General features: G+C 35.1%; 1 protein-coding gene across 12 annotated transcripts in view; it reads right to left on the bottom strand.

Annotated features, from left to right (window-relative positions):
- DMD (dystrophin) overlaps positions 1-21,313 on the bottom strand; it is a 1,096,913-nt gene that overhangs the window by 243,323 nt on the left and 832,277 nt on the right. For all 12 annotated transcript variants that reach the window (XM_040582467.1, XM_040582466.1, XM_040582468.1 and 9 more), the window contains one exon: positions 7,287-7,476. In XM_040582467.1, the coding sequence (XP_040438401.1) occupies positions 7,287-7,476 (190 nt within the window). The remainder of the gene's footprint in view (positions 1-7,286; positions 7,477-21,313) is intronic.

The raw sequence follows: 21,313 nt of genomic DNA, 5'->3' as shown, positions 1-21,313 counted from the left end.
ACCAGCGGAGTAAATCATAGAATCATAGAATTGTTTAGGTTGTTTTTGATCCTAAAGTTTAGGACCTTAAGATAGTCAGCTCCAACTGTTAACCTAGCATTGCCAAGTGCACCACGAAACCATGTCCCTAAACGCCACATCTACAGGTTTGTTAAATACCTCCAGGGATGGTGACTCAAGCACTTCCCTAAGCAGCCTGTTCCAGTGCTTGATAACACTTTCAGTGAAGAAATTCTTCCTAAGATCCAATTTAAACCATCACTGGCACAAACTGAGTCCATTTCCTCTTCTCCCAAGTAACAAGTGATAGGACAAGACACCAACATCCACCTCACTACAACCTCCTTTCAGGCGGGTGTAGAGAGCAATAAGGTCCCCCCTGAGACTCCTTTTCTCCAGGCTAAACAAGCCCAGTTCCCTCAGCTGCTCCTCATAAGACTTGTGCCCCAGACCCTTCACCAGCTTCGCTGCCCTTCCCTGGACACGCTCCAGCACATCAGTGTCTCTCTTGCAGCGAGGGGCCCAAACCTGAACACAGTGTTTGGAGGTGCGGCCTCACCAGTGCCCAGTACAGGGGCACAATCACTTCCCTAGTCCTGCTGGCAGCACTGTTTCTGATACAAGCCAGGATGCTGTTTCCTCTTGGCTTATGGGGCTTCATTTTGCTTCCCATCTCTGTCATGCAACTCAGGGGGCTGGGTACCAACAGCTTTTTTTTTCTTCTTTTTTTTTTTTTTTTTTTAATATTACCAACAGGTAATAATAAAACCCAACAGCTGGCCTTATTATTAAAGTCTGATGCAAAGAAGGCATTAAGTACCTCAGCCTTTTCCTCCTCCTTGGTCACTGTGCTTCCCCTCACATGCAATATGGATGGAGGTTCTCCTTGGCCCTCCTTTAGTTGCTGATGTATTTATAGAAACAGCTTTTACAGCAGTCACAGTCTGTACAGTCACTGTCAGCTACAGCAGTAGTCACATTAAATTCTGCTTGGGCTTTGGCCCTTCTAATTTTCTCTCTGTATAACCTCACAACATCCTTAATGTCCCCCCTGAGCTGCCTCTTCCTTTTTTCAAAGGTGGTAAACTCTCCTTTTCTCCCTGAGTTCCAGCCCAAGCTCCCTGTTCAGCCAGGCTAGTGATCTTCCCTGCCGGCTTGTCTTTCAGCACATGGAAAGGCCTGCTCCTGCACCTTGAAGTTTCCCTTCTTGAAGAATGTCCAGCCTTCCTGGACACCTCTGCCCTTCAGGACTGCCTCCCAAGGGACTCCATCAACCAAGCTCCTAAACAGGCCAAAGTCTGTCCTCCAGAAGTCCAAGGTGGCAGTTCTGCTGGCCCCCTTCCTTACTGCTCTGAGAACTGAAGTCTATCATTTTGTGACCGCTGTGCCCAGGACAGCCTCCAACCAGCACATCACCCACAAGTCCTTCTGTGTTCACAAACAACAAATCAAGTGGCTGCCTTCCCTACTTGGCTCAGTCACTGGTTGTCAGGAAGTTGTCTTCTACAGACTCCAGGAACCTCCTGGACTGTTTCACCTCCACTGTACTGTATTTCCAGCAGGCATCTGGTAAGTTGAAGACCCCCACAAGAACAAGGGCTAGTGACTGTGAGACTTCTCCCAGCTGCTTATAGAATATTTTTTTCTACCTCTTCATCCTGGTTGGGTGGTCTGTAACAGACTCCCACCATGATAATCTGCTTTGTTGGCCTTCCCCCAGGTTCTTACCCATGAACACTCAACCCTATCGCCACCATCATCAAGCTCTTTGTGCTTGACCAATAAAAACTCTCCCTAATACACAGAGCTACCCCACCACCTCTCCTTCCTTGCCTATCCCTTCTGAAGAGTTTATAGCCATCCATTGCAGCACTGCAGTTGTGCAAGTCATCCCACCATGTTTCCATGATGGCAAATATTTCATAGTTTTCCTGCTGCACAATGATTTCCAGCTCCTCCCGTTTATTGCCCATGCTGCGTGCATTGGTGTAGATGCTCTTGGGTGGAATATTGATCCTGCCACCTTTTTGGCAGAAGAAGCCCTAATTCCTATGTGACTGTTCTTGGGTGCTTCCATGGTTTCTAACACATCAATAATCCTTGCGCCTTTGCTGCTGCATGGATCTCCATCCCCTATGTCCACTGAGACAGAAGACTGAAAGAGCCTGCTAACACATCATTCCTCAAGCATTGGTGTGATGTCCCCAGGTTTACCTCTAGCAAGCCTCATTCTATCCCTTTCCCCTTTCAAATCTCATTTAAAGCCCTTTCAATGAGCCCTGCAAACTCCTGTGAAAAGTTCCTTTCCCCCCCCACCCCCGGAACAGCTGTACCCTGCCTGTTGCCAGCACACCTGCTGTCTTGCAAACCAGGTCATGATTATAATTAACACAGATGAGAGTTCATATCACTTGAAGTACAAAAGCAGAAAGTAAAGTTAATTATTTTCATCTCTCTCATATGGTTACTTATCAAACGAGACCTCATGGGGACACATGATGTATTTCAATTAGACAATAAAAAGCAACCCATAATGACACAGCTCCTTGGAGTAACTGGTTTGTATCCCTGAAAATTCTCCAGAAAGCATTCTAGCTATGTGAATCACCTCAACTATTACATTGTTGTCGGTTCAGACAAATGATGCATGCAAATACACACTTATATAAACAAATAGCATGTTTGTAATGCAATGGTTTAACATAATTATATCATCAGGTGATTAGATTGTGCAGTTACGTAAGTCTCACCCTTCTCCTCTTGCTACTGAATGAACTACTAAGTACTAGGGGAAGATTAATCTTTATTAGTGACATTTGTGCTAATGGTTTCTGAACAAAAACAAAAGAAATGCCTAAAAGTGTGAGATTTTCCTAGACAAGCAACTTCTGCTATATAAACCACTTTCTGCACAGCAGGACATTGTTTTCCTAGTTGTTAAAAAAAAGAAAGAAATATTCAAGCTTGAGAACGTAAAGTAGAAAACTGCTGGATCACTAAAGGTGAGAGAAAAAATTTTAATGACAAGGAGATAAAGCTACTACTGGATTCAGAAATTCAGGTTTTTCATTATTTGTGTAGAGAATTCCTTATCAAAACACTGCTTTATACTTATTGCCTAAAAATAGCAGATTAGAACACTGTCATTACATTTTAGGACTCCTAATGACTTATCACATTATCCAAGTCCATGCAACTGCATAAAGAACAAGACGGAGACAGCAGATCTAAACTAGTATGTCGTATTTAACCTTAACTTCTATGAATTCCATAAACCTAACTAGTTGAAGTTTCTTTCAAAAGACTCATGAGACAGTGATCTTTAAATGGAAGTTACCATTTTGTTTTACCTCCTAGGATCTGGATTCAGCGTGGATGTTAACAGAAAAAAACCCACCCAACTAAATTTCATATGGAAAAAAAAAATACTGCAAAAACTGTAATCCTGGCTGAAAGCATTAAGGATCTTTTCTATGCTGGAGGAGGTCTTGTGGCTATACTACATATAACGAATGTTAAAAAACATATTAACTACATAGATTGTGTTTGAATGTGTCTGGTTTTATGCATGTATCCGAAGAAACTTGCTATGGAAATTGTACAAGTTACTGCCTGATGTCATAGGGTAAAGTGGGGTAAAGTACATTTATGGCCGACAGTACCGAGTGGAAAAAAAGGTTACACTGTTTATAGTTTATGGAGCTGATGATACGGATTAGTGAGCAATAACACCTTTCCACAAAGTACATAAATGCATATTTCTGAGACTTCAGTGACTTAAGGCTCCTTTTTCTTTGAATCTTTTATATGCATAAGCTGTGTTTAAACAGCCACACTTTTGGCTTCCTTTTCATCCTTATGCAGAGGGAGTTGTGAGAAGGAACTCTTACAAGCAGGGTTTGAAGACAGAAGAATCAATTCAGCAATAATTGAGGAACAGATGAAAAGCCATACTCTCTTTCCTGAACATTCAACTAAAATAAATAAAAATGTTTTGTTGGCAAAATTGTGTTTTAAGAAATAAAATTCCTTAATATTTGCTCCATTATCCAGTTTTGCAGCAACATAGATGGACAATATTTGCATCACAACTGGGAAACAGTACCTATTTGGACAGAAAGCTTTTACAATGAAGACTACTGATATGAAGCACTATGTTATGGCTATTGCAAATATTACCTATTCTAATGAATTAATTCATTTTACAGCTAAGCACTCTTGGGCTATTATATAAATATACCTTTTTTTGCTTTTGAATAATTTCCTTATATCATTCAGATTACTTATTTTTTAATGAAATGAAAAGTTATCTGTAAGAACCAGAGAATAATATTTGACTTCGTGAACTGTAGAAGAGTTCATAAACATGGTTATGTTTTTTTCATTATAGCTGGCCTCAGTGCCAGGAAAGGATGAAGGACATATCTAACTTGCAAGTATATCTGTATCCGTAGCCTCCGCTATTTTATTCCCATACTTTGTTTCCAACTGACTTTTACTGGCATTGTGCATTCTCTTTATAAGAAATCCACATACACATAATATGTATCAGGTACTACTGGAGTAAAAGAAGCTTATATAAATTTTGTGTTTTCATTTGCACATACAAACCTGCAGTAGTAGTGAATTGCTACAAAAGCACCATTTATCATTTGAGAGTAATTCAAAGTCTCCATAAAACCTGTGGTCAGTATAACAGCTCCACACATATTAACAAATTGTATTACTGAGTAAAGAAATACACAGCTTGGTTCAAATAATTTACAGTTTAACTTGCCTGAACCTAAAAATTTTACTGAAATCTCTATTCTAATTAGAGAACTGACAACATAATGCTTCAATTACTAAGAACAAACACTACTAAAAAGATATATCCTTTTAAATTAGCAGTTAATGGCTATGTCTCAAGTCAGTGATAACTTAATGAAAAGTAAGAAGATGCAAATCTTGAATGGCCACTTTACTGTAGTTTTTAAAAAATACAGGAATAAAAAAAAGGTCTTTCCCAATTATCATTTCTAGAAAAAGCCCCGTTTTTTTTACTTAAACAGAACTTTCCTTATTCTAGTAGAAATAATGAAAATTTTATTCTACTTGGGGAAGTAAAAAAAAAAAAAAAAAAGCTTCTACCAGCTTTTACAAAGATATCCAACAGATTGCCTTCAGGACAAGCACATTTGAAAATCCACTTGTGCTTGTTGTATTATGAGATTTCTTTTTGAGGTTTAAAAATAGCATAAAGGAGCTGACAAACAGTGATGGACCCAGGAAGAAAACCAATTTGATTACATAGAGACAGATCAGCATGCAAATGAAAAAAACCCACAACAAACCACACTATTAAAATATTTCTTCCTGCCATCGTCAACTCTAAGTGGTTTAAAATTATCATACTGTTGTCGGACAGGTATGTCTGAACCTTTTGGGAGAGAAAGACAATATAACAACCACTTTTTTTTGCCTCTGCATACTGTTTCTTTTTAATATATTAGAATAATTTCTCTTGTACAGCCAAGATTAATGTATGGAATATTGTTTGCTTTTTGGAAGTGAAACGAATAGTCTACAACAGTTTTTACCCTTCCTGCCTTAGAAGATTTGATGTTTAAATACCATATACCTGGAAAGAAGAATCGAAAATTTAATCTTACATCTCAATTGAAGTGCAGAAAAATCTTTAGAACAAAGCTTACAGTTCAAAGCAATTGTTCACATGATGAATATTTTTATGTACTTAATTATTTACAGAAGGAAGGACTTGTATGCATTTATTTTCCCTTCCATCTATAGCTCTGGATAGTTCTTATGTGTAAATTACAAAAGAAAATCCCAAGATGCTAGCTGAAAGGATAAGCACATCTACAAAGCTCCATTACAGTTAAAAAAAAAGCATTTGACCTAAATTTGTGGTTGTATCTATTTTGCCAAATAATCAATTCTTCAAAGATCACATCAAAAGTAACTTCTGCAAATACTTGGTAATTCAATTGTTTTAGCACCATTACAATCAAAAACCTAATCTAGAAAATATAAAAGGATAGCCTAGTTTGAAAATTAACTACTTAGTCTAGAACTATCTTCCATTCAAATCTTTCTCCAGGACCACGCAACTGAATTGAGAAACACATGAGCACTACATTATTATAAAATAAAATTAGCATAAAGACAGATCACTGTTAAAAACATGATTCAGACTTCATTTTTATCCAGTGCAACAACTGTAGATTTCAGAGCACAATGTAACAGTATGTAGCTGTTTTTCAGTAAATAGTTAAAACCACGTATTAATACAATTCTGCCAAAATAAATATTTCCATACAATGTACTTACACAACATAATCACTTATAACTAAAACTTTTTACAGTATGTTTTTAATAATAAAATAAGGCATAGAGCTTCTAATGCCTGGAATTTCCAGTTTTGAACTTTCTGTCAATGTGACAGTCAGGCACGATCAAGGAATATTGAAGTAATGATCCTGCCTTCCAGACAGCCAAACAACCTCACATTTAAAAAATCTAAAGACCTCACTCAGACTCTCAGTAACCATAGTGAAAAAAACCACAATGGAAGTATAACAACATATTTCAATAGCACCATCTCAATTAACTGTTTTTCTTTCTCCTCCAGATTCTCCAGAACACCAAATACAAGAACACCAAATACAACATTCTCTCTTTTTAAGATATGTTTTTTTCCAGAGAAAAACGGAAATCTGAAAACTGTCCAGCCATTAATTATTAAAATTTTAATCATTACCTCTTTTTATCATCACAACAGAACATGTTAACAATAATCAACCAAATACCAAATTAACATTTTTTCATGTATTTGGAAACAATGGAGAAAAACTAATTCATTTAAGCTATAGAGAAAAAAACTGATGTAATTGATATAACTTCTACAAATATCAGAAATGCTTAATAAACTCTAATGTTTGTCAAGTGCTCAATTCAAGACTGTAGCTTGGAAGAGTAATTCATTTTTATGCAATTAAAATATATATATATGAACTTCAAATTCAGCAAGGTTGCCTTTGTGCAAATTTTAAAGCTTTATGTCAAGACACTTTTGCAAATGTACCATGTGCTGAAAGATATCAGACAGAATCATGGTATGACTCATGTCAGATCCCTGCAACAATTTTCAAAGCAACACTTAAAAATTAGTAGTAGAACCAGTTCTCTTTTTCAAAACAATTTTAGTTTTGTTCCGTAGCGGCACACTGGAATACCCCACCACTCTGGATACCTGACATGTCTCTAAACTGAAGTGCTTGACTTACTTGCCACTGTTTCATGAGCTCCCGAACTGTTCTGGCATCCTCTAGTGTTTTTTCTTTGCGTGTAGCATCCTGCAGGACATTTGCAGTCGTTTCAGCTTCTGTAAGCCAAGCAAGGAACTTTTCGAGATCCAGGTAGAATTGCTGCAACATTCTTAGGGCTGATTCCAGCGCAGCTTCACGCTCAGTAACCCTGCACAGGTAGAGAGTCAAATGCAGCATTCTTAGGAGGAAGAGAAATCTTAATAATTAAATGAAAGTATAACAAAGACACACTACATATTTTTCATGTACCAATCAAGGAAAGTTTGCAGATTAGCTACAGAAGTGGAACTGTACATTTGGCAGGTAGGGTTCCTTTTTTATCTTTTCTTTTAAGAAGAAACTAGAATTCATCCAGTAAAAAATTAAGCAAAAGTACTTCTTTGAAAGTATTATGCCTGAAACATGCACAATTAAAAAAAAAATAATCAGAAGTAATTCCCTGATAATTTTATTAAATAAAAAATGTTTTTTATTAATTGTCAATAACACTGTAGTGGGAAAACTTGTTTATTTTTAGAGATCATGAAATAGTTCCTGGCCACTGAACAGTATGATGAGTTCAATTATTAGTTTTTATGACATCAGACATTTGGAGATTGCGTTCAACGCTGTAAACTCTAATAACACTGAAGTTTGTGAATTTTTTGTGTGTTTTCTTCTGGGTTTTGTTTCCTTTTTTTCAATATGAATGTGATAAATTACCAGAATAATCTCTACCAGTTAAGTGATAAAATACAATTTTTAAATATAAAGGCATTCTTATCCTTGTGGGAGATCTAAATCATAGATTGGGAAAGAGGACTAAAGGCTCCAGCAATTCTGGTCCTGAAAAAACATTACAGTATAATTTGTGTTCTATCCGCATTCATGTGCGATGTAGGTGTCACATGTACGCACCAATTTTTCGCATTGAACTTGAACTAAATTTTGATTTAGAAATGTGAGCAGGTAAGTATGACATACTGTCCATTAACATGAGTCTGTTAAGGCTACTTAGCTATTCATTACATGCATATATGTTTAACATCAGCATGATAAGTGAATAATTTTTAAGCTCAGAAAACGTAGTAAAGCTGTTTGGTAATCTGAGTAACTTCAAGTGGAATGAGTGCAAGTTGATGCACATCTGTGTTATGTCTACTAACCTCTGGTGATCTGGATATTTCTAGATAGATTTCCTGTCTAGTTTTAGAGTTATTTAGACAGAGTCTAAGATACTAGATTTTAGCAGATAGAATTTCCCAAGTTGCAATTTTTCATAACTTTACCAGATGATGCTGTGAAATTTCTAAGTGCTAATCTCTATTTCAAATCCTGTTTGCTGTCATGAAGGGATTTAACTCCTAAGTAATGATGTAATCCTAAAACCTAGTACACTAGTTGAAGCAAGAAAAGAAACAAAAAAATAATACAAGTATTGCCAAGTGGCACTGACTTAACATATTTTTTTCATAAGCATGTAAGTAAATTGCAGTAGAGTAAGAACAGAAAAATCCAGTCAGGATAGAGGTGAGGACAAACATCTCAGACAAACATTTCAGAAACAAAAAAAAGAAAATCCTCCCTAATAGTCAAATCTCACAACAGCTATCATATTTCTATCATATTTTTAATCCTGTAACACCTTATTTTTTTTTCCCAACCATTATTATTTTTTTTTTTTGGGGGGGGGGGAAGGGGATGGGACATGACATTTATTCTTGGATCCTGCTTTTTTAAAAAACCTGAGAAAACTATGAGTGCCTCATTACAAAGTGGACTGGATTTTTATCTCAGAAGCATCTGTTGCCATTTAAAAGAATTCTCCACATCATAGCATTGCTTAGCCCATATTAGAATGTGTCCCCAAGAACCTTTTAGGAGGAGAGTGAGGCACACTTAGCACTCTTTAGAACAGCAAACACGATCTCCTTCACAAATTTATTCTACATAGACATAAACATGACTTGTGGTTAGGTCACTCTTCAAATCTTAAACAACTTCAATGAAAGGATTGTTCTTCTGTTAAACTAAGAAATAATTACATAGATATCACATCTAAATATACTAACAATATACATTAAATCAGTATAAAGTTAGAAAAAAAGACAATAAGAAACAGAAAATGTTTTACCTGGAAAATACCATATTGACCTATTTATCACTTTTAGCTCAAAAATAGCATCACATTGGTTAGATAGAACTTAGAAATGGAATAAACTTACATAAACTAAAAATATTTTATCCAGTTCTTCAAAGCACAATTGTATTGCAAGGTATGCTTTATAGCATTATTCTACTTAAATTTTCAGTGTGCAACATGATAGCTGATATCAGTGCCTTTGCAGAATCAGGTGTAACACTTTTTTCCTTTTGTAATTCCTTTAAAACATTTAAGGCATGTTTTTAACTAGATCCACCTGAAATCCTATAAATACATAGCAATGCTCTAATAAATAACAGCATTCTGAAAATAGTGAGATTTAAAGAAATAAAAGGGTGTGTGTGTTAAGTCTATTTGTGTATATTTAAATTTTTGCATGGTATACTGAGAAGTAGGACCCAAAGCTGTACTCATCCACTTGTGTAAATAATTAAGTGCATTTTTAATCTATATAAAATATGAACACAAAGACAGATATGAAAAACTTATTCAAAGAGAGAGTTATTATAAGTATTACTCAAAATCAGAATTTATGATTTTATTTATTTATACTTTTTATTGATCTGGAAAACGAATGAAGTTTTAATTATGAAGAATTTTCTGGCATTTCTATGATATACAGAAGTCTTACGGCACATGATTCTTTCAGCCCACAGAAATATGTTCCTTACTTATAAACATACTAATACATCCACCAGAAATTATCTAGTATTTTAAGTTTTAAATTTTGATACATCTAACATGCAATGAACATTCAACTACATTGACAGCTCTGCAGTATATCAGCTTGGTTGATAAAGTATCAAGCTTCACTCCACTTGATTTTCTAATTACTTCAAAATTATGAGGTTAGAATAGAGAAAAGAAGGTCTAAAAATGAAGAATAAAACTGAGTAACAAATACAGCATATGATGAGATAAATTAAAATTTTAGGGGAGACAAAAATACACATATTGAACAAGAAAGTATTGCACAAAACCAAAGTAAAGATGCTTTCTTGTTAGTCTGTATCATCCAAATACATTTAACTTCACAGTGAGTGCAAGCTGTAAGAAAAGAACATTAAATAAGCAGAAATATATTTCTGTGTAAATGGAAAACTGCACAGTAGGAACACTACAAAATACTGCTGAAATATTAAACAATCATAACATTTTTTTTAAAATGGAACAATCCTGGTTTTCTCTGTTCCACTATAATACAAAAATAAGCACATAGTGGTATAACCGAAAGATTCTTATTCATAGGAGATATACAAAGGGTGAGATTCATCTTATTTTCATCTAGACATCCAGAAGTTTGGAAACTATACTCCCTCCGCAAAACATGGAGACAAGCATTTCTGGAATTTAATCCTTCCTCCCTTGTCTGTATACATCTGTTGAACCAGATTCAAGGTCAGAGCAAATTTTTTCCTCTTGACTACCATGGTAATTTACCTGAAACTTACACAATTTTAATTTTACCTAATCCTAAATTTTTCACCATTAATGGTAGGTAAGATGGTCCCCAATCTAGTCTATGGAGTGATTTTTAGGAACTACTGACATCAGTGACAGTGGATTGACCAACTCTGTCACATGAGCTTTGTTGTAGGACAGAGATTATGGTACTCTTTTAAGAATATGTTAGCTGAAGGCTTTCAGTTGAGGGGAAATGGAGGCACATCAGAGGAAGTGAGTCACATAGCGTGTGTAAGTGTGAACATTTGCATTCACAGGAAGAAGTTTTTTCAGCATTTAGAAAAAAAAACACCCCAAACACAAAAAAGAAAAAGTACAAGCCTCTTCTACAAGATGTTGCCCGTGATGCTGAGAACCTTTAAAGCTGGTATTTTCAAAACATAGCTGTTTACAAATGTTTGGAAAGATAGCAAGGGAAAATGAAGATATTTGAAATTCCTGTGAGCTTGAAGTTCAGAATTTTGTATTATTAGCTAAAACTCAGAGTCTGTACCATGATATACATACAAAATAAAAATATACACCAAACAAAATCTATGTAACTGACCTTCTTGTTATAGAATCTAAGAAGAGAAAGTGCTGAGGTACAGGAGTGATGGTGTCATTAAACATATTGCAAGAGTTCTTCATTTAACAAACCCCAATCCCATACAACACAAGGAATAGAGTGTTTGGAGAGGCTCCATGAGTCTGAATAACATTTTCCTTCAGCTGTAGTATTTTCTAAGTATCTGCTTGTCTATTTGAAATTGTAATGCTTATTCACATTACAAGATATGTTGCAAAGGTCAGTGTTTAAATAATGTTTTTAGATAGTATGCTGCCTGTTATCTGAGCAAGTGCAGAGCATTATGCCAATGTACACTACACTATTAATACAGAATACATAAGGAAATATATTGAAGAGTGAGCACAGAAAATATTCATAATGGATAAACTAATAAATTTCTGTTCCACAGGTATTTCTTTAAAGGCAGTAACAGTGGAGAAATTCTGCATCATTCAGTGTTCAATATATCACTAAATCACACTTCCATCTGCAGACTCTGATGATCTAATGTTATCACATAGATGTAAAATAAAATATCCTGGACTACTGGCTGTCAAAGTATCGTAAATGGTTTTACTTCTACAGTTCACATGGCTCTTTCTATATAACTGCATTTTCCCTTTCTGGCATTACAATTCCATAGAATTAAAAAAAGAAGGCTACCTGAAGTTCCCTTTTCTGGAGCCAGCTATCACAGGCAATTTGAACTATATGCATCTTCCTGCTAATGCTGGAAGCAGTTTGCACTTTTCATGAGCATCATATCCTTTTGCCAGTGTGACAAAGGAAAAATTGCAAACCTTTATTGGAACATTTAATTTTTACTATTAAATAAATTTAAGCTCTTACTGGCAACTCTTCTTCAGCTGCTTTAACTTGGACTGATAAAGAACCTATCAAAGAGGCAGAATAATTTAATCTCAGATAAAGTGGGAACACTAGGAGATGTCACAGTTATGGCAAGAAAATTAAATTAATCAATTGAATGTTAAATTCTTAAAATAACTATTATTGATAGAATTTTGAAATACAAATTCAAAATAAATCATACTAATTTATTTTGGAAATGCTGCTTAGAGGAACTTTCTTCCAGATTCTAGGGACTATATTCTAGAGTGTCAGTTAAAGTTACTAATATATGCTAGTAAGTGATTAATCTGCAGATTAACTCTGGAACAGCTGATCACATTAAGTGTGGAAAACTATGCTGAGACAGCAGTTTAAGTACTGCTTTCATGTGGTTTTCTGGATCTCAACCAGCTGTAAACCTCACCCAGGGACACAGTATTTTTCCAGTAACACTTGCTTAAACATTCTTTTAGTTCGACCATTCTGAGAGAGGTTACTAGCTTTTCTCTGTTGTAGAGCATTGGCCTCTGTGTGTGTATCTTGAATTTTATGAGTGATCTTTATATATACATACTTGTGTCCTACTATCACTATTTTGTCTGGCTTGTTGGAAAGTGTTCTTCACCAAGTTGATCCTAGAGTAACAGAGATTGCTCACATGTGTGCGACTACCTCTGAAATTACTTCTTTACTGCAAGTGATTAGAAAGCCTCAAAGTGCAACTAAATGCAGAACTACAATATCAGCACCTGAACCACCCCAGAGATCAGAGCTCAGATGCAGCTGACAGTCACCCGCAGGCCCTTATCTTCCCATTAGTCTGAGCGAGGAAACAGGAAATCTTTGGTGTGCTGGTACAGCATTTTGTACTTGAAAGACAGGCTTTCAGGGTTTTTTTTCCAGTCATTTTGTGCTTTAGTCCCTTCCTATAAGGGCCAAAGAACAAACCTGATGAAAAAGCTACCTCTAAAAAGGCAACAATAACTTTCTAGAAATCTTTGCCTGGTCTTTACCACTGCTAATACCTCCCTGAAGACAGCTGATGTGGAGAACTGAAAGAAGGAATGATTTCATTTCAATGATGGAAACATCTTAGAATAAACAAGAAAAATATGCCTTATTTTTGGACCCCAATGGGAACACGCAGGTACTGCCTTGCTGATTCAAGCATATGAGCAGGTTTCCTATCAGTGATGTGTTTCTTTCTGTGTTTAAATGTGCAGTACCTTTCCCTGCCTTTCATCTATTTCTCAGTGTAAGCCACAGGCAGAAAGCTGACTCTCAGTGTCTTCAGTTAAGTAGAAGGGCATCTCTGCCTTGGCTGCACTATCCATATTGATTATGTATGAATAACCAGCAAAATTATTTTAAATTGCAGAAGTAATTGTGCATACAGACAAAGTGCAACAGCTGCTGCAAAATAAACACACAAAGGCAGTTCTCTGCTGATTCTTTTTTCTTCTGCAGGAAAGAAGAACAAAGCCCCTCAACGCCCTCATCCTCTGATTGGAACTCTATCTGTCTTGATACGGACACAGTATCATTCTTTCCCTGATAATCACACACAGTTTCCTAAATGATGACAATATCTTCAGATACGAAAACTAAAACATCCCAAAGCATCTCCTGATCATCGTAATAAGCCCACATAATTTGTCCTTCCTTAAAAATGTGTTGACACGGAGGGGGAAAAGCTTCAAAGAGCAGTTATTCACTCTGCTAAGCAAGATTTAATTGATTTTTTCTAAGCAGTTTTTCTTTTGTAAAACTCTGCAAAAGCAGAAAATATCCTGTATTAAAAAAATAATAATATGTTACTGGTGTTTATGTACTTAGGAAAATGGATGCAGCGAGAGAAACTATTTCTTTTGCTATTGTTCGTTGGCTGGCTTGCTTCTAGTCTTATACCTGTCATAGCCCTCATCAAAATAGTCAGACCCCGTATAAAAAAAAAAACAACAAAACACCAAAAATCATCAACAGCCCCAGCATTTTCCTCTGAACTGTTCTCTTTGTTAATAAAGCAATTTTAAAGCCTGTCTTTGTACTTAGACTACTTGTCCCACAATTTTCTTTATTAAAGCACCATTGATACTTAATGAGAAAAAGAGGGGAAAAAAAAAAAGAAATGGTATTTATCTATGAAATTTCAGATCAGCTTTGGATATCAATCTCCCATCTCTTCTACATCGTTATTTGTCAAACTGAGAAGGGTTGCTAAAAGCAAAGGAAGTATCACACCCTGGGGTGCAAAATCACATACATGGATTTCTGTACAGGACCTTTAAGTAACCTCTTTTAAAATAAACACCTGCCAACATCAGCACAGAGGAAAAAATCCTCGTCAACCTTTTTAAAAATAATTTCTGTCTTTTCTTATATGTTCTGTGTCTTCACTTATGGGATCTCACATTCCAAAGATACCTATTAATGGGATGGCAGGCATAGAGAGGGATAGAAGAAATTTTTTTCTAACAGGCTTTTCTTGCTGCCATTGCTTTTGTCTCCTTTTCCCTTCTTGCCTTGGCATAGGTCTAGAATATATAAAACCACAATATAAATGTATATTTTCCCTATCTTCATCATAACCATAGATTATTACACTTACATCGTGAACTACAAAAAAATCAATAATGAAACTAAGTAGGTCATTTTAATTCCTTTGTAATTAAAACTAATTACAGGTTATATTTTATGTTATTGAAAATATTTTAGGTTTACTTGAGATTTTGAATCTCCTGATAAATTTTCATTAAAATCAATCACTTCCCAGAAAGTAAATCTGAAAAATTACCAGGTTAAAGAAAAGGGAATCTGAACAACATACAAAAATCACAAATGTATGAAGTACCACTAAAAATGACAGAATAATGTTCTGTATGGACTTACTCAAAAGGCTTTTCCAAATAGCCCTTAGTCAAAACTTAAAAGAAGTATCTTAAAAACCAAAGCAGGCAAACAGGAAAAAACGCAAAACAACAAGCAACACCACAAACACACTCTCACACCCCCAGTACTCTGAACTTACGGAACAAATTCCAGTTTAACCATTTTACTATCCAAACAATGCCCCCCAAAAACATGGGAAAACAACTTTTAAGAGTTCTGGTATTCCCATTCTAGAGAGAAATCAGAAAAAAGAAGAAATCCTAAAGTCAAAACTAAAAGCAAATGGGGAAAAATCTGATCTCTTATTCTATTTGAAGAAGCAAAAAGGCTATTGTTCTGCTTAAGTCTTCTTCACACTTCACAGTCTATAATACATAAAATTAAGTTTTTTCTTGCATTCCAAAACATGTAATTGTCCCAAGATTCCAAGGCAGTCAACAGTGACATCTAACAAACAGCATATTAATTACTCAGATACAATTTTACTAAGATAAAACTTTGCTAAGACAGTGTAATTAAAACTGATTATGAGAATAATTATATTCTAAAGGCACTTGTCTTCTTCCCCCTACACACTGTAGAAACAATTGCATTTAATAAACATGTAATGCCATCAGTACATTTCACAGAAATCAATTAGGGCTCACAAAGGATACTATTAAACTGTTGGTGTAGTTTTCATTTAAAGCTGCAACCTCTGAGGGCTGAGCTCAGTGGCCTGGGAGAACATTAGTGATTTGCTACCATACGAGAGAAAGAAGCCTCAGTTTCCAGACTGGAAAACTCTGGCAGCACTTACAGTTTATACTGTACAATGCATCATCTTAAGTTAAATGAGAGTAACAGTAAATAAACACTTAGTTAAATACACACATCTCCCTGCCCCCCCCCCCCCAAACATGGGCCATAAATAGTACACTACACAAAGATGCTGACAGATCACATTGACTCAAAATATTTCAAAACAACTATTCCAATATGCCAATATATTTTAAGAAGCATAAAACTGCTAAAAAGAAATAAAGATGACAGTCAAGGTCCAGCTCTATAATATTCAGCTCAGAAGCAGCTGGTAACCAAAACTGTTAGCATCTGAGAGAGAGAGAGAGAGAGCAAACTGCCTACTGTTTTTTATGTCTAGGTAGTCTAATACAGTAATATTAGTTGTAAAGGACCATCTTATATAGTTATTTATTATTCAGGAAGTTTCAGACTCCTACAGAAAGCTGAAATATAGAATAAGGAGATAACGTGATTAAAATAGATACACTGCAGAAAGATTGTAAAACAACAGGAACTGTAACCAGAGGTAATATGAGAATGTAGAATAATACTGATATATTATTATTATGGAGTTTCAACAACATTGGGAAGAAACCATAACTGTAGTTCTGTTCTTTGGGCTTATGTAAATATAAATAAATAAATAATGAACTTCCAGAGCCAAACTCAGCAAATTCAGATGATGTTCAGCTCACACTCCATTCAACAGAACTCGGTATGTATTTGATATAAAAGCCTTACAGAGAGAATCCTAAACCTTCAACTGACTTCAAAGGGAACAAGATGCTCTGTGATAGTTGTACCTCAGTTCATTTTTGGACAAATTACAAAGATATAAATTCTTAGCAGGAAAAAACCCTTCAAACGACAGAACTGGACTGTATAGCAGAGTGGAGACACACGTAAATACACGTAAACACTCTGGGACTGAGAAGGTCAGACTATTCTGCTATGAAAAGCTATGACAAAAGTAGATACACTTGAAATTTTGTGAGCTCATGTGCAATTCTGGCACTCATCCAAATCTAACTCAAATAGTGCATATTTTGCAATGTTTTCTTCCTCCTTGATAAACTTTGAAATAATTATCAGGTGATTACATTGAAAAAAACGCTTTATTTTGCTTGTGACGTCATTTTGTGGTCACTGTCATGGAATTATCCTCTGTATATTCTAGATAATTTACACAAGGTCTGGGGAGATGTGTTTCCTTTCCTTAATGTATGTCTACCTGTTCTCAAATCACTTTCCAAATTTTAGTCATGGAAATGAATGCATAACTGATGCATTCATCAGTTTAACTGATGATTCAGCTTTCCTTTAACTCATGCAAAGAAATCCATAAAATATACCATAAGGTCCTTAAAGGAAATATACCTGTATATATTCTGTTATTTAACCAAAAGATACATTTAAAATGGTCTTGTTTAAATAGATGTGTTAATGAATACTGAATTGGATTGTATATGGCAACAGAATGAGATTTTGAAACATCAAGGTCCTTCAGTCCTGTTCTTTTTGCAGCAAGAACCAAGCTCACCTTTTAAAATCATTCATTCTACCCAGCTGATGTTATTTCTGCATAAGAGGCCTAAATCTAAATAAAAGCCTTATTAAAAGCAGCTTGAACTTTTGTCAGATCAAGGCTTACATTCATGATTGTATTTGACACAATCATCATCATAATCATCATGTTTTAAGATCAAAATCTGGTTAGCAGTCCTTGACATAGTTCTGCTTTTTCTGATTAGCTGAAAAATTGTATCCCAGCTCGACTTCTAGGAAATACGTTTACAATTATAGTTTTTCACAGCTGAAAGCACATGGCAATACATTCTGAAATACTAGACGGATATCCATTTTCTTTTTAATGTACCTATCTCTGGTAAACAGGATTTGAGAGATAATAAATAAACAAACAAGTAAGTAGCATGCATACCCTACAAGATCTTGCAAGAAATCTCTTATCCATCACATGGAGGGGGAAAAGTCTCCAGAAATGTGAAGACATAACTACAGAAATTTTTCAAGATTAATACTTTTGAAAAGAAAATCTCAAAAAAAATCCAGCTTCTACTTGTACTATCTATTTAGTAGATTTGTCTGTCTGTTTAACAAGAAAAGAACATAACTGGGACAGGAATGACAAATCATTAGGTGATGCCCCCTGTGGTCTGGGTGATCCCAAGGAATTCCTATGGATGAAACACTTGGATACAAACATCTTGGTGTGTATGCTGCACAGGCAGCTGGGACAAAGACATCCAAGAGTACAGGAATATGTGAAATTGTGAAATAAAAGTCACCTCGTTCCATAAGAACATTACACTATGATTTCCTACAAGAATATCTGAATCACTAACTGATTTCCTATTTTATATTTTCCTCTTTGTTCAGAGAAGTCATGGCTCAGGTTTTCTAAGAAGGTATATAAGAACAGCACACAAAGCCTGAGAGGGAAAAGTGCCTTACCAGAGAGAGCTGTATGCATAAAGTTGACTACAGATGTGAGACCCAGTCTATACCCACAACAGAAACTGCAAGAAAATAATTGAGTAGCAAGGGGTGGTATTGATGTAGATCATGCAGACAATGTCCCATTATTTGGCTTGGATATTACTTTTTTTTCAGATAGTAGTCATCTTAATTTTTCAAGTTCTATTCTAGTACTACAAAAGACTCCTAGAATTTAGATTAGAGCAATTATGTTAAGAGTTCATGGGAGAAAAAATAGTATATACTACTAAAAAGCAGAGACAGGTTCTCTCAGAAGATTCATAAGAAAACAAAATAGAAAAAAAATTAACTTTCTTAACATCAAATAAGCACTGGAGATGGCTGCCTTGTGTTGCAATTGACAAAAGTTAGGTTCAACTAATATTAACATATTTATTAGGTGTACACATGTAGACTACAGTCAACTCATTAACCTTCCTATCAAAAATGCAAACAAGTAAATGTATAAGTGCATTAGTAAAAAAAAAAACCCAATCTGTAGCATTTCTCGATCTCCTTTACTTCATTTTACTCTTGCAGTGTGAGCTACGTACACAAGACTGTATATAAATTAGTTATAAGAATGTTATGCAGAAATGCAGTATTAGAATAGTCATTCTCACAAATTACATGTTTTGCAGTAGCTTCACATCTCTACATTTCCATACTGTACTGTTTTATATATACTGTAAAATCTCTATTTATCTAAATGATAAAAATAGAGAACACTCAAGGAAATATTATAAAATAGATATTTTAAAATCCACATGGCATTACCATGACACATTGTTTTTACAAGTCTTTGATATATTATGTGTTATTTTGATTTCTTATATTAACTTCTGTAATACTTTCTTGATTATCTGTACTTCTGATCTACAAAAAGGCTGTCATCTGCTATCCAATAACTGCAATATAGTTTGTCTCGATATCTTGAAATTGTTCAATATTTAACAACTGTACATTCAAACCTGATATCTATATGATTGTTTAATGTGCTGCAGCTTATTCAGAATAACAGTCTAAACAAGAGCGACTTATATATCTTACTAATTTTTGTTGTTCCAAATATCAAGTAGTGACATTATTCCAGTAAATTTCACTAGCTCATTTAACCTACCCCAAGCTAAGCACATTACACATATACTAAACTGCTGCTGACACTACACGAACATATAATTATGTTCAACAATCTTTAATATTTATGACTAGCTAGATGTTGCCCCTCCATGATCAGACAGTACCCAAACAAATATATATATATATATATATATATACACACACACATATGTGGAGAATCCACCTGTAAAGACTATATATACATCTATACAAACACTGAAGAGTTGCGTTTCCATCAGAAACAGAAGTGAAGCCTTCTGTTGGGAATGGCTACTCAAGAACATTCCTGCTTTCATGTGTAAGTATTAGTCTACATTATCTTAATAAGCATATTATGGATCAATACAAATCTGTGTCTTAGACAAATACATTTGCCAACTTTTTGTTAGAATTAATTGAAACAAAAGATGAAAACTAACAATAAAGCAAATACTATCCACAAGTTAAGGCCCTGTAGAAGGAGATATTTAGGAACCATTCCAGGGATGCAAAGTTTTGTTACAGAAACCGCCTGAATGAAACTTAATTAAGAACATACAGTGTAGTCAATGTAAATGACGTTCACCCTGAGCATTAGGAGCCTATCCCAAGGGAGCAGCACTAGGTGTTGAATATTCAGTGCATTAATTAACCATTGGGAAAAGGTTGTGAAGAGCAAGATGGCAAATTTATTTGAATTAGTCAAACCCAGGAAGGACTGTGAATATTTCCAGATGAAACAAATCATCATAAATGTGACAGCAGAAAGATTCAATATAGATGTGTCCAAAATACCGAACACTACAAGGAAAATTTAAACTCAGTATACACCATTGCATTCTGAACTAGCTGTAGCCTTGAAGGAATTTAATATTTTAAATCAAGACCAACAGCTTCATGAAGATGTGAATACATACTAGTATGTAAGTTAAAAGAAAAAAGGAATAAATACTATGTCCATCTGTAATAAATACTTATGTCCATCACTCTTCTGATGCTGGCTTGGGTGCCTCATCCCAACCAGCACAAAGGAGAGTAACATCAGATATAACATTACTAAAGCAGCAACATGACGTGAAAACCAATTAGGCAAAGCAAAACTTAATAAAAATGTTCCATGCTTCTATTTTAGTTTTCCTTAACATGGAAAGAAGTCACAGTGACAAGTGTCCACAGCTCCAAGGGGTCAGCACAGTATAAAATGGAAAGATGTCATCAAAGGCAGATCTATGGCTTCTCAGTGCCAGCTTATTTGAACAAGTCTATTCTGCTGCTGTTCCCACAGGAACACAGAGAGAGGACAACCCTGGAAGAATTGCCTGCCATCCCTTGTAGTAAATCCACAATGCAAAACTTACAGGTTAAATACCACAAGAATAAATCTACGCTCTTGGAATCAGTAAAGGTATACTGTTCATAGTAGAGCAATAGACATTAGCAGTAATTAAGCAGCTGAAGCATCAACCCCAGACATTCTGTAAACATTAAGAACTCACGGAAATTTCTGAACTCTTTACCATTACTGATAACAGATAGTATTGAATTATACAATACTATCTTTCAGTTTTTAAAACAAAAGAATAACAAAAATCAGCATGCATAAGTCATGTTGTGGGTTTCAGAAAATGCATCCAAGTTAGATTTAAAAAAAAACCAACCACTAAATTAGACTCATTTCACCTGACGTGAATTTAAAAAAAATAAAAAAAATTA

Source organism: Falco naumanni, chromosome 2 (genome assembly GCF_017639655.2).
Source record: "Falco naumanni isolate bFalNau1 chromosome 2, bFalNau1.pat, whole genome shotgun sequence".
In the NCBI taxonomy this organism is placed as follows: domain Eukaryota; kingdom Metazoa; phylum Chordata; class Aves; order Falconiformes; family Falconidae; genus Falco; species Falco naumanni.
Note: the sequence above shows the minus strand (reverse complement) of the source record. Positions and strands in the feature narration are given on the sequence as shown.